This window comes from Phasianus colchicus, chromosome 1 (assembly GCF_987193195.1).
Source record: "Phasianus colchicus chromosome 1, bPhaCol1.hap1.1, whole genome shotgun sequence".
NCBI classification, from domain to species: domain Eukaryota; kingdom Metazoa; phylum Chordata; class Aves; order Galliformes; family Phasianidae; genus Phasianus; species Phasianus colchicus.
The window spans coordinates 129,177,519-129,192,056 of record NC_143436.1 but is presented as its reverse complement, the minus strand read 5'-3'; the positions used below and the strand labels follow the sequence as shown (position 1 = coordinate 129,192,056).

At 37.6% G+C, this 14,538-nt stretch overlaps 1 protein-coding gene across 1 annotated transcript in view; it reads right to left on the bottom strand.

The window, feature by feature from the left end:
* The window catches only part of LOC149920028 (maestro heat-like repeat-containing protein family member 2A), an 85,201-nt gene extending 75,713 nt beyond the window's left edge, over positions 1-9,488 (bottom strand). Inside the window, exon 1 of the mRNA XM_090142152.1 lies at positions 9,323-9,488. Coding sequence (XP_089998278.1) covers positions 9,323-9,488 — 166 coding nt within the window. The remainder of the gene's footprint in view (positions 1-9,322) is intronic.
* Between the last annotated feature and the right edge of the window lie 5,050 nt (positions 9,489-14,538).

Genomic DNA, 14,538 nt, shown 5'->3' with positions numbered 1-14,538 from the left:
TTTTCCTGACTGTGAGGTATTTTTTCCAGGGCAGAAACACTGGTTGGGGGATTGGTTTGAATTGTTTTATTATAATGATGTATTTCACCAGGAATTAATTATATGCGAGTAGAGTAATGATAATAAGTGACAGTTGTGGATGCTGCTATGCTGCTCCATTACATCTTGTTTACAGCAATGAACATGAATTGTGTTTGTGCCAGTAATTCTGTGAGGCATGAAACATTGGCCTTGGTAATGGAAATAGCCTGCATTTTTTTAAATAAAACTACACTTTAGAGTATACTGAAGTTTCAAAGATTTTAGGGAATAAAAGAGCAGAAATGAAGGATTACTTACTGATAGCAATAGGAAATTGTTGCTGAGCTGGGGCCCACTGTTGCAGCTGATAAGATACAGCCTTGTCAACTGGACATCTGTCTCAGATTTAGGGGGTCTGGGATCGGTTCTGCCACAGATTTCAATGAGCAAATTGTTTAATCTCTGTGCTTTGGTACCTCATCTGTTAAGCAAAGTAGAGCGGTTCTTTCACCTTTTGCAGCTATTAGCTGTTTAGGGATAAGATTGATCTTTGCTCTATGTTCGTATAGCACTAAGCACAATAAGACCCTGGTCTCAGTGGGACCCACCAAATTCTGCTACAATGGAATGCAAATAAGTGCTAATCTGAAAGCTATGCAGAATGTAGTGATAATTATGGTGTCTGTTTGTTTGTTTGAACAGTTGACAGCATACTGCACTGTTATAAAAGGAAAGTTAGTAGCTGTGAGTGATTTACTATGGGGGGTTAAGGAGAAAAGACTATTGGAAATGAGAGAGAGTTAATGCAGTGTTTTATGATGAAGCTATTTGAGAATTGAAATTCAGAGCCTTCTTTTTTTAATGGCTCAGTAAGGATATCTGAAATTTGGAGCTGACTAAAGCTCTGGACCTGGGATTTCTGCCCACTGGCATAAAGAGCCCAGCTATGACAGAAAAACAGAGGCAGGGAAGCTGGAGAGAGAAGAATTAAATATTGCACACTGTTATCCCTGCTGGATAGATCATGGGCCTGCTGGCAGACTCAATTGAGAAACTGTTCAAAAAAACCCAAACCAACAAAAACCACTCAAGAACAGGAGAACTATTTGTCTTACAGGGAGAATCTTTGATGCAGTATTTATCAAGAGAGAGGTAGGAAGCTCAGGGCATGTTTTTCCACTCTTTTTTGCCTTTTTTTTTTTTTCCCCTTTGGCATCAATTAGATTGTAATTTGAGGATAATTTCAAAGATTATATTGTTTATAAAATGTCACAATAAAACTTTGAGATTCAGTTTCAATGGCATTATTGAAAATAGGAAGTCATCATAGATACAGGAAAATTCGCTTAGAACTTTCTAGTTGCTGGGTTAAAGTTTCTTTCCCATTTCCCAAGCAAACAACCACCACTGGAAAAAAAAAAAAAAAGGCAAAAAATTACTGTAACACCTCTGCACATAAAAGAAATTAGTGCTGAACTGTTAGGACTGAGGGGATACTACTGATTTTACTGATTGCTCATTATGCAATCTAAAAGAACCTTTGCATTTTTGCTTTTTCTGTACTCTTAAGGCAAATTCAAGAAATGCAGAGTAAAAGAAATGCTGTATGCTCCAGTGTAAGTTAAGGAACAAGCTGATTTGTCACAATACCAGAGATACAGAATAATTTTAATAAGCCTTATTTACTGTGATCATTTATCTTCCAGGCAGAACACTGAAACCACAGATATTTTTTCAAAGAAAATGTTGTTATAGTGCAAGAGGAGAAGGATGGATGTATTTTGCTGCCTTTTCCTTTGCCTACTGTGGCATTAGCTTCTAGCTCTTCTTGAGCAAGAGGGAATAAACAAGACTTGTAAAATTTAAGAATTAACCTTTTTCTTGCTTTTCATACTTTAATTAGATTACTTATGCATTGAGAAGAAGAAATATAAAAACAGCATTTGTTCAAAAGAACAGTCAAAAACATGTTTTTTTTAGACATTTCCATGTTATAAAAAAATAAGCCCTTCAGTAATAAAAGAACAGTCATACAGGGCAGAAGGTTTGTGGCTGGTTTGTTTTAAAATTTTAATGGTTTTACTACATTTAATTTTAAGTATATCAGCAACATAAGAACTCCATCTGTCAACTTGCTGAAAGAGAAGGAGAGAAAAGTTTAAAAATAGTCTTTAAAACTTCAGTGGTATAAGATATTGTTGACTTTCTAGACCTCCGTCTTGTAGGAGATGCAAAAGTGAAGACTGAAAGTTTGTTCAGAAAGTTAATTCTCTGTGAAAATTTGTTTGCATATGGCAGTCAAGCTATGCTTTACCTAACATAAATAACATGATTATATAACTGGAGACATTAAACACTCAGTTTGGTCGATTTGTCAGGCTGCCATAGAGCATGTTAATGTGTTAGCTACACAATGAGCAATACTATGTAGAAAAGGTTTAGGAGCCCAGGCAAGCCCTGTTCATTTCTTATTAATATATAATAAATCCTGATCTTCATCTCTTTTTAATTCTAGTGAAAAATATAATCGGTATTCACAAGGTTTAAAACCCTCTGTGGCATGAAGCTGAGATTCTCTGCTTGTCAATGCCCACAGTGGGAAGGCCTGAGCAGGCTTTGAAGGGCACTGAGCACATGGTCTCAGAGAGCAAATGCTGGCAGGCATTGCTGAAGTGCTCAGGGTACTAAATACAACCCTGGGAAACCCATCTCCATTGGGAATTAGGGCTCTCTTTAGACAATAATCAAGAGTATCTACTTGTAACACTGCTTCAATCCCCACATCCTTGAAAAAGAAATTGCCTGTGTGCTCAAACATGGATTTTGCTGCCCTGTTGAGGAGATAATGTTTGTCTTCCAGCTGAGTTCTGTTGCTGTATGATTTTAGATACAGAGCTGCCCAATTCAGCTTAAATCTCTAAGGAAATCTACAAAGCAGGTCACTTTGCTGTTCTGCAGAACTAACTGTAATAAACAGTGGGTGGTGGCAAGTATCCGAGCAAAGAGACTTCTACAAATATACCAGTGACATTTTCCCCAACCAGACCCTTCTCAGTCTGAAAGAATTCAGCTTCCACAACTCAGGGGAAAGGCCTCACCATCAGAATTATGGAATATCATAGACGTGAATTCACAGTCCTCATGGTGAAGTTGCACTATCAGACAATGAAGAAAGTCCCTAATAAGGAAAGATAGCCAGAGATGCAGATGTACAATGCATCCAGGCCTGCAACTGGCTGCTCTCTTCTAGGACAAAAGCAAGCTATCCTTAGCTGACTGCTTGCTTTCCCTATGATTCTTAACTTCCTAGTGCAATCTTGTCCAAATTCAACAGGTGGGATGAAATGTCTTTTCATTTTTTCTCTACTTGTGTTACAGCCTGCTATTAAGAGCATGCGGGACACATAAGGTCAAATCTCCCCCTGTGTGAAGAAAGCCCACAGTCTAATTCTCCCTTAATATCTTTTCACTGTACCAGTGAAATAAATACAGGAAGAAATCTCATTTGGAGGCAGTGACCCTGCTTAATAGCTGAGATAGCCCATATTTACTTCAGGTATGTCTGGAGAAACTTTTTAAACTTACAGGTAAGTGAACCAGAAAAAAAAAAAAAAAAGAAGTCTGAGTCTGAGAAACCATTTCAGATGTTGTAATGACAAGCAAAAGGGGATGCCCTTAATAAAATGATGGATTATAGCATCTAGGAAAATGTAACCAACTGATGTGTCACCAGAGCATACCAATATGGCATTTATTTCCTTTTCCAGGGACAGAACATCAGCTGGGACCATTAAAATAAGTGGGTGTGTATCAGTTTTAAATTCATCTAAGAGTCTGGACCTTTATTTAAAGTATTATTTATTATTAGATCCATTTTTTTTTTTTTTCCCCCGGTTATCTTTCAGAAAAGGTGGCCACTTGGGGTTAACATTCCATCAAAAACCTATCATTTTCTCATTCCCACCAACCTCCTTTGAAGAAGCAGTCTAACTTGCTGTACAAATGTCACTGTTTCCACAGGGATCTTCAGACCTTTGAATGTCGTAGAACACTGTATTATTTAGTACAGCCATAAGATAATCATTTCAACTGCTCTTTTCTAGTGAGAATTCTCCAAAAAGAACCTATAAAGAACAGATGCCAGTTTTCAGACACTTAGGAATTTTTTCAGTTAAGTGACTTTTACCTTTATCCAGTGGGACTTTGATTTTCAGACACAGATATCAAGCTAAGAAAATGTGCTGTCACTGGCAGGCTTCATGAGGATTTGTTTCTTTTTCCCTTTCCTTCTATACTTTAGAATTAAACAACAACAACACACACAACAAAAACAAAAAAACAAACAACCACCCTCACCCACAAAAACAACAACAACAACAAAAAAAACACAACTAAACCTTCAAATCCCAGTAACTTTCTGTCTGTCTGTCATTTTTGGGAAGCCTGTTATCAAAAGCTATAATAAATACTTTCTTAACAAAGAGCTCTGTGTAATTAAAATATGTAATGTGAAACAGAAGGATTTCAAAGTATAATCAGATTTAATTTTCTCCTTAAATAATGCTAAATGTGAGAATTTTAAAGTCCACTCCGTCTGTAGCAAATGTTCTCTCTGCAGGACATGAGTTGCAATAATTCACTTATCTGAAGTTGCTTTTTTCAGACAATAAACTGCAGACATATGCATGTGTACACTGTTTTCCTCAGAGAAATGCTCCCAAGGGCAACTGAAGTCAAACAATAATAAATGCTACTATCAAAGTATAGTTTTCTTGTTTCTTTTGGTTGCAACTCTTCTGAGTAGAACAAGACAGCTCAGATGTGTGTGGGACTTTTCCTTGTCTGGGCTTAACAGAGACTGCCATATCTCCTACCACAATTCGAAATAAGCTGTTTCAAAGGTACTGGCTACACAAGAGCTCATAGTGAGTTGATATGCATGTTAAAGCATACTGGTATCTCTCTAGCTAACACTGCTTGGTGTTTCTACAGCCCATATGTACGGTAATCTCAGTGGAGTTAGGGGCAGGAGGGAAAGAAAGGCTAGAAGTGGATGTGCACTGAATCCTCATCACTTTTCCTGTAGGCATGACATCCCATAACAATATGGATATTTACAGCAGTCGGCCATCAAAGGATACTCTGTGTATATCATCATCACTACTGAGGATCAGGAAATCATGTCTTCTCCAGTGAAGAGAAATGCTTTTATTTCAAGTGGGAGTTTTAACATGTGCTTGAGCAAATAAGGCACAGAAGAACACAGGAGAGCATGTCATTAGACTCAGAGATTTAAGTAGGACGCAGCCTCCTTCAGTGTTTTTTACCTGAAATGATTACATTTCCCTAGATTTTATTATCTGTCTGTCTGTCTGTCTGTCTGTCTATCTGTCTATCTATCTATCTATCTATCTATCTATCTATCTATCTATCTATTTTCCCAACACAGGAAGTTAAAAGTTTCAACCCAGGAAGTTACAATGTTCATTGAGGGGGGGGCAAGGGGGCGTGAATTGGATTAGATGATCTTTCAAGGTCCCTGATATTCTGTGATACTGTGTGATTTCAGAGACCGTGATCTTACACATAAATATTATCAACAGAAAATTGTAATTTAAAAATAGCCAAGCCAGTACCTCATCCATTCTTTTGGTCTCATCATTCTTTATCTCTGTATGATCTTCTCTGATTATTATAAGTGAAAAACCATGAAAGCAGCTTTTATATATCATCTCTCCATTTAAAATCTTTATTGCATTTGGGAAAAATAGAAGGCAATCCTTAATACATTTCACAAATCAAAAATGTTAGTATCTGTTTTAAATAATATAAAGATTGAAAAGTTGTTCTGGTCGCATCTGGGACAGAGATATTTTTTTAAATTCACAGTGTCTGGTATGATGCTATGCTTGAGCTTTAGGAGAAAAAACAATGTTGATCACACTGAGGTTTTAGCTGTTGGTGAGCAGTGCTATAAAGAGCCAAGAGCATTTTAGCTTCTTGTACCGCTGTGCCAGCAAGGGGGCTGGGAGGGCTCAAGGAGCTGAGGGAGGACAGAACCAAGACAGCTGACCTAAACCGGACAAACAGATATTCTATCACAGATGACAGAATGCAAAAACTATTAAATTGTGGGCAGTTGCCTTGGGGGGGGAAGAGCTGCCTGGGGAATGACTGGGGATCTGTCTGCAGGTAGTGAGCAACTGTACTGTGCATCACTTTTTTTGTCATTCCAAAAGTAACGCCTCCTATTTATTTCCACAGAAATGATAACAAAGAGTAAAATAACACTATTTGATAGAGCAAATTCTCAGATATAAAACACTTTTTTTTTTTCTTTTTTTTTTTTTTCCCCGAACATTCTTTTCGCCATTAGGGATGAATAAAAGCCTGCATCCTGCGCTCATAAAAACCTACACCAGTGGATGTGATTTACTGTATAAGTCTAAATAAGCCTGTTAGTATATAGCCAGGCATGTCCAACCTCAAGACCACAGGTCATGTGCAGCTCAGGACAGATAGCAATGTGCTCTTCTCTCAGCTCCCATATCATCATAGTGTCAGCACTTCCCCACCAAGTAGTTTGGCCCAGCCCCAGGCACTCACCCATCACTCAGCAACAACCAGACACTGGCCCAAGACAATATTTCTTCACTCATTGCAGGCCAAGAAAGTCGAAAGATTGGATGTCCATGACAGGCCAGGCCATGGTAGTTCTCATGTATTCACAGTTGTTTTGATCAGTGTGGAGAGGGAGTGGGTAAGCCAATAGACAAGTTTGTCTAATTGGCCTGTGCTGTCCAAGAATAGTATTTATTGTCAAAAAAAAAAAAAAAAAAAAAGTTGGGGAGAGCAGAAGGCTCTCTTCCTTTCAGCTGTTGAGCTGTTGTCTTACTGTCTTACTTTTTTTTTTTTTAGTCATTTTTGTCTTCTAATTTACATCCAAATACATTTCATAATTCTACTTGAAAACATACCAGACATACAACTCAACTTCTGTCTTTTTGGTTTTACTAATCACTAGATTTTATCATTCTATTCCCTTTCAATTTTGGAGTTGCTGAAGATTAGATTTGCTTCTGCATTTATTAATTTGTATGTAGTATTTTCCATTATCTTTCATTATTACATTATAACCTCTTATTTGAAATACTGTTTGTATTTCAGCATTTTTAGACACTGTGCTTTGATTATCTCAGTCAACAGGACATAATATTTTCAGTTGCTATTTTTATATTTTAAGAAATATGTCCCTAAATTATTCTGCCTCAAATGTCTTTAGAAATAATTATCTCATACAGAAGGAGGCTTGTTTAGTGAGACTGTTTTATTGTTTTTTGAGTTTTATCATTAAGTTCATCCAAATATCTGTGTGTTTCTGTGGTAAAAATTGCTATATATTATAAAGGATGAATATATATTTAAATGAGCTTAAATAAAATAAATAAATAGGGGAAAAAAATCTTAAATCTCTATAATTGGAAAGCAAATTTCTGTGTCATAGAAGTCCTTTATTTTGCCAAATCTTCAGGTTCAGGAGCTTTATGTCAGAAACTGCTTTGTCTGATTTGCACTAAAATTGCTGTAATTTACTGCTGTATCTGGAGCCAAGACACAATAGGTGATGATTTCCAAATACAGAAAAGGAAAAGTATTCTCTGAGGAAAGAATAGCTAAGTCATATGAATAAATCAAAACTCATGTGTATAACACTCTTGAGAGAGGAACAATATTCTTCAAGGATTTTGTTCAGTGTTCATGGAGATAAAAGTTGTCCAAAAGTCATTACCTTCCCCTTTAAAATTTTTCTTCCTCAAGAGAAATATTTTGTTAGGGAGTCTTGTAAAAAATATTTTGTAATGATTTCAAAGATAAGTGATATTTGTCAAATTTTGTTTTATTTATATCTATAAAAATATTCTGTGAATGCTGTCTTAAAAAAGTTTCAAGAACAAAAGATTGTGGATAAAAGACTTCCAAGACTTTTGGAGTTTAAAAGACATGAAAATTACTCATACATGCTGAAAAAAAACTGATACATAAATTCAGGAAGCTAACTATATTTAGTGTTAGTTGGAGTAAGAATGCTTTCTAAATCTCAACTGACATGATTAGTGGGCATGGGTGATGGGTTGATGGTTCAACTAGATGATCTCTGTAGTCTTTTCTGACCTTAATGGTTCTATGATTCTATGATTTTATATGCTTATTAATTCTCTCTACTTTTCCTGCTTGTTACCTGGTAAGAAGGAATTCTTTCATTTGCTTGTACCATCTTGCTACCTAAGTACAATTTGCAGTTGCTCCTGTCAAAAAATAAGAATACAGTGTAAGTCCATTTATGTTGTCTTTCCTAATTCAACCTGATAATGATGCATTCAGATGATATCACACAGTATGGAAAAATGCTGATGTTCTAACTACCATTACAAACTTTTTGCTTGCTTATAACACACCATTAACACAGACAGATTATTCTGAAGGTACATTGACCTATATGCCATCTATATTCTACACAATATTTCATTTGCTAACTTCATTCTATGTAATTGATAAGTTGTTCCAAAAAGAACGGCAACACTGGCAAGAGAAAAATTGTAATATTCTAGTTTACTATTCCAAGCAAAGCTGGAAAATGTAAAAAAAAGGTCAATTACCTATAAAATTGAACTCATGAAAGACTGACAGTAACATTGTTTCAGAGTTTGCATCTCCTTTCTCATCATATGTGTCACTGCTTTTTATGAAATTGTCCCTGAGAACTCCATTGAGCTATCTCATGGCCACTTTGAGATGACTTCACCTAGCTTTCTTGTTAGAAGTAGAAAATAAAACAACAACAACAACAACATAGTCTTAATAGTAAGGATATTGCTTCATTCCTCTAGTTTTTCTTCCAATAATAACTCTATTAAATGTAAGTATGTTTCTATTCATTGTTTTCCAGACTATTAATTCTCTTCCATTCTCCTCTCACAAGCTACATTTTCTTGCCCACTAGTTCAAGTATCTCCATCCTAAACTGTAATATGCTAAAATGTAATATGTTAAAATGTCTACATAAACCCACACCACCAACAAACATCTTTCTCCTTGTCTGTGTTACTGTTTAGTTCTATTGTTAAGCATACAATTGTTCACTTGTAGCTCTCAAACACTTGAGACATAAGCAGGGGAAAATATAAATGGCAGTGGGAATTCTGAAATATCTTTATGATTCAGGACCATGAGTCCAACTGAGTCTGTTCCTGTCTGGATTCTCCATGGGCTGTGCCTCCTCTAGACCTCATACATTGCTGACCTGTGGGCTCCTCCATGGTTCCATGGAGAAATCTGCTCTGTGAGGTGCCCATGGATTGCAGGCGGATGGCCTGCTCCTCTGTGAGACTTTCCTGGGCTGCAGGGAGATGCTGCTCCAGCCTGGAACTCCTCCTGTCCTTCTGCTGCACTGACCTTGGAGCCCACATCTCTCCCATCTCAGTACTCTCTCCCAGGTGCTGTTGCACAGTGATATTTCCCTTCCTTAAATCTGTTCTCCCAGCGCACACCCAGCATTCTCAATGTCTCAGCTCTGGCAGTTGCGGGTCCTTTTAGAGCTGTCTGGAACTGAGTTCTATCTGACATTGGCTATCTTTCAACTCTTCTCTGCAGGACAATTCCCTTGCCCTTCCTCCCCACTTCCTTAAAACTTGCCATCTAAACCTAATACAGTCCATAGAAGGTGCAAATAAAGACAGAAATGAAGCAGTGAACAGAATCACATTAAAACTCTCCACATCTTATCTCAAAATAAAACCACTTTAATTCTCAAGAATCTCCATAAGAAAGGAATACAATTTCCAGAGATCTCTTGTTAGTATGGAAAAAAATGGCATTTAAGTAAGTGGTTTACAAAAAGATGCATGTCCTGTGTTAACACCTAAATGCATGTCCTACCTCTGTTTCTTTTTCTGAATTCTTGAATGCCAGACACACATCCTTAAAGAAAGATTCTTGAAGAAAATGAAAGAGGATAAGAATAAATAGAATAAAATCAAACAGAATAAAGCAGCAAAAAAATCTATGACAAGTACAAAAATAGAGCTGAAAGAAGATATGAAGAACTACAATAAAATCACAACGGTCCTGATTAGAACATCACTGTACATGAAGGAATCAGTGGTCCACATAACACTGAGGATCACAGAATCACATTAACATAGAATTGTAGGAATTCCAAGGGACCTCTGTAGATCATCTAGTCCAAACCCTTGCTAAAGCAGGTTTACAACAGCAGACTGCACAGCTAAGTGTCCTTGTGGGTCTTGAATATCTCCAGAGGAGGAAAATTCATAACCTCTCTTGTTAGCAGCTTGTTCCAGTGCTCAATAATTGTCACAGTAAAGAAGTTCTTTGTCATGTTTTTGTGGAACTTCTTATGTTCCAGTTTGTGCTCATTGCCCCTTATTCTTGCTCTGTGCACCTCTGAAAAAAAGCCTGTACCCATCCACTTGACTCCTGTTCATTAGTTAATTATAAGCATTGATAAGATCCCCTCTCAGTCTTCTCTTCTCCAGACTGAACAGCCTTTCCTCATACGTGAGATGCTCCAGGCCCTTTATAATCTTGGCACTCCGCTGGACTCTCTTCAGTATTTCCCTGTCTTTCTTGAACTGAGGATCTCAGAACTGGTCAAAGTACTCCAAATTTGGCCTCACCAGGGTAGAGTAGAGAGGGAGGAACACCTCCCTTGATCTGCTGTCAAGGAACATTATCAGGCATCCATACAGCAGTGATGTGCTGTGCCATATTGCACATACAGCTTTCTGGCCTATATTGTGCTCTGTATGTCCTTTGGCCATAGGATGAACTCAGAGGAGCCCAAGTATATTTTCCACTTTGTCCTGGAATTACACCACTTATGTGGCCTTGCTTTTATCTAACAGTGCAGCTACAAGTACTCATGCAAACTAATGCATGGATTTTTTTCTATTAATTGTGATGTGAAAAGATGTCTTGGAAAGCTATAGCAAACAGAAATATGGTCCTAAAGAAATAGAGTGCCTTCAGCTTTGTTAGATGCTAAGGTTAAAATTTCTGTAACTGTCTGAGTAACATGGAGACACAGGAATTTTTTTCAGAGAGCACTGGTTTGTTAACAAAAACAAGACATATTCAGAATGGAAACTCTTGGATAATCTTTACTGACATGGGTAATTGGGAAGAGTTTTTTGTCCTTCAAATCTGTAATTAGGAAATAATTTCTTTTCCAAATTGAGGACTAGATAGAAAGAACACAGTATCTCCCAAATTTTTACGTTTTCATCAAGATCAGATGAAGTGAAAATGAGAAAAGTAAGTACATAAATTTATCGTTCACTTTCAAATTGAATGAATGTGACCACAACCTACCCAACATGTCCATCCAACATGCAGCCATAAAGGAAAGTTCCTCCTGTAAATGCCTTATATATCTAACAATATCTTTATACTTTTAGCATAAGCACAAGTAGTCATCTTCTGAACTTCTCCTTACAAATGCTCTTTTTCCCAGTTTGGCAGCACGATCCATCTTGTGTGGTGATAAATCAGGAAAAGCCATTTAAACATCACTGATCATTCTGGCACAATCACAGAATTGTATAAATAGAAGCCTTGCAAACTTTAAGTAGAAAAGTAAATCAAGTTACCAATAAGAAGATGACAAAAAATGATGATATATGAGCACATGGAATATTGATTAAAGATTGGGGGTTTTGAATACAGCTAAGGCAGTAATGGAAAAGGTCAGGGGGAAGGCAATTAAAATGGTTAGAGAAATTGCACTTTCGGAGGGTTGCCAGCCTACCAGACTGTGATACTTATAATACTCTCAGGCTTGCTTGGGGCTAGAGATCACACAAACTAATCTATAAAGGAACAGATGAATGACTGGCAACTAGCTAGCATTAATTTTCATAACATCACAGGCAATCTTCAGTGAAGAGCTGATCCAGATTTATTCTTCTTATGTAAGACTCCAGAGCCCAGAGTTTCATGGTCCCAAAGGCTTCTGTACATACATATACAGGGGAAAAACAAAACAAAACAAAACAAACAAACAAAAAAAACCCCACATTTTGGTTTAAACTGTTACTGGACATTTTTGGTTGTAATGAAATAGGACTATATTTTTTTTATGAACAAGGAACACTAAGGAATCACAGAGATTAAATAATGAAAGCAATTATTTATTCTGCCCAAGCAGGTATTGTTACATGCGGGAAGTATTGATAGATCAGTATTGATTACACCTCTGCTTTTTGACTAATTAGCTATGTACACTTTCAGTTAAAATGACATGAAAGTAACAGAATCAAGTGCCCTGCCCCAAGGAATTCAGGAATAATGTTTATTTAATTAAGTTTCCTGTTAAATGATAATTTCTTTCTTTGGAGAAATGAACTCCATTGCTTCTGCTGATAAAGAAACATTAACACACTCTGCTTTGTAGAACACAGATCATTACTCATAGAATCATAAAATCATCAAATCTATGATAGAATCATAGAATGGTTAGGGTTGGAAGAGACATTAAAGCTCCTCTAGTTCAAACCTCCTGCTGTGGGCAGGGTTGCCCCACCAGCTCAGGATGCCCAAGGCCCCATCCAACCTGGCCCTGAGTGCCTCCAGGGATGGGGCACCACAGTTTCTCTGGGCAGCCTGTGTCTGGGCCTCACCTTCTTCTGAGTGAAAAGTATCCTCCTACTATTTAACCTAAAACGCCTCTATTTCTAATCTAAATCTCCCCTAAAATGCAAATGTAGAATGTAGATTATTTAAAGTTAGGAAAAATATCAATGATATTAAATATGCAAATATTACTGAGGTGTCCAGATGTGAAAAATATAGAAATGAAGAAAAAATAAAAAGCAAAAAAATCTTTGCTCATATTGATTTCTGCCAGATCTAGCACAAATCTGACAAGTTTCTTTGTATGAGGAAGGAGGTTAATAAATCTATCTAAATGAGGCATTTATCCTACTATTGGTCAGAAAACCAATTTTTTGTGTCTTAACTTTCCAGTTTAAGATTAGATTAGTTTACTTAATCACCTCGGATTGCTCTAGTCTAGTCTTTCTTGTTGCCCTTTGAACTTGTGTGATTCTTTTTTAATAGCAATAATATTGATACGTTTCAAAAATAAATATCAGGATCCCTTAAGGGATTAGTTCCTGTTTTTACTGGGATAAAATTGTGTGATGAAGAGAAAAAGAGCCAAAATAGACTGCCAAAAAAGAGCTAGAAGAGAGGAAATATATTAATTACTATGAGTTAAGACAAGTAAAGAAAGAAAGGAGAAAGGATAAATAATACATGGAAAATTAATTAAATGTTATGGGATAGCATAACTGTTGGTCATGAGGGCATAAGGGATATGGAGAAAGCTGAGATACTCAATGACTTCTTTGCCTTGCTCTTCACTGGCAAGGCCTCTAGCCATACTGCACAAGCTGCAGAAAGCAAAGGTAAAAAGTGGGAGAAGGAAGATCTGCCCACTGTAAGTGAAGATCAGGTTTGAGACCATAAAAAGAACCTGAAGGTGCACAAGTCCATGGAACCTAACAAGATCGATCCACAGATTCTGAGGGAACTGGCAGATGAAATTGCTAAGCCTCTGTCCATCATTTCTGAAATACCGTGGCAGTCAGGTGAAGTTCTCACTGATTGGAAAAGGGGAAACATAACCTCCATTTTCAAGAAGGGAAAAAAGGAAGATCCGGGGATCTGCAGTGCAGTCAGTCTCACCTCTGTGTCTGGCATGATCATGGAGCAGATCCTCTGGAAAGCATGTGGAAAATAAGGACAAGGTGAGGGTAGTAACCAATATGGCTTCACCAAGGGGAAGTTGTGCCTGACAAAGTTGGCTTTTTATGATGGAGTTACAGTGTCAGTGGAAAAAGGAAAAGAAAGTGACATCACCTAGCTTGACATGTGCAAAGCCTTTGACACTGTAACGCATGACATCCTGGTTGACAAACTGAAGAAAAATGGATATGATGAATGGACCACCCACTGGATAAGGAATTGGCTGAATAGTCACACTCAGCGAGTTGCAGTCAACAGCTCATTGTCCAAGTGGAAGCTGGTGATCAGTGGCATTCCTCAGGGATCAGTGCTGGGACTGGTGCTAATTAAAATCTTTGTAGGTGACATGGGCAGTAGGATCGAGTGTACCCTCAGCAAGTTAGTAGATTACACCAAACTGGGTACTGCAGTTGACACTTCAGATGAAAGGGATGTCATCAAGAGGTATCTGGACAGGCTTGGGAGGTAGGCTCATGCCAATCTCATGAAATTCATCAAGGCCAAGTACAAGGTTCTGCACCTGGGTCTGCCCTGAGAGGCTGTGGATGCTCCGTCCCTGGAGGCATGCAAGGCCAGGCTGGATGGGGCTTTGAGCAACCTGGTCTAGAGGGAGGTGTCCCTGCCTATAGAAGGGGGTTGGAACTAGATGATCTTAAAGGTCCCTTTCAACCCAAACCATTCTATTACTCT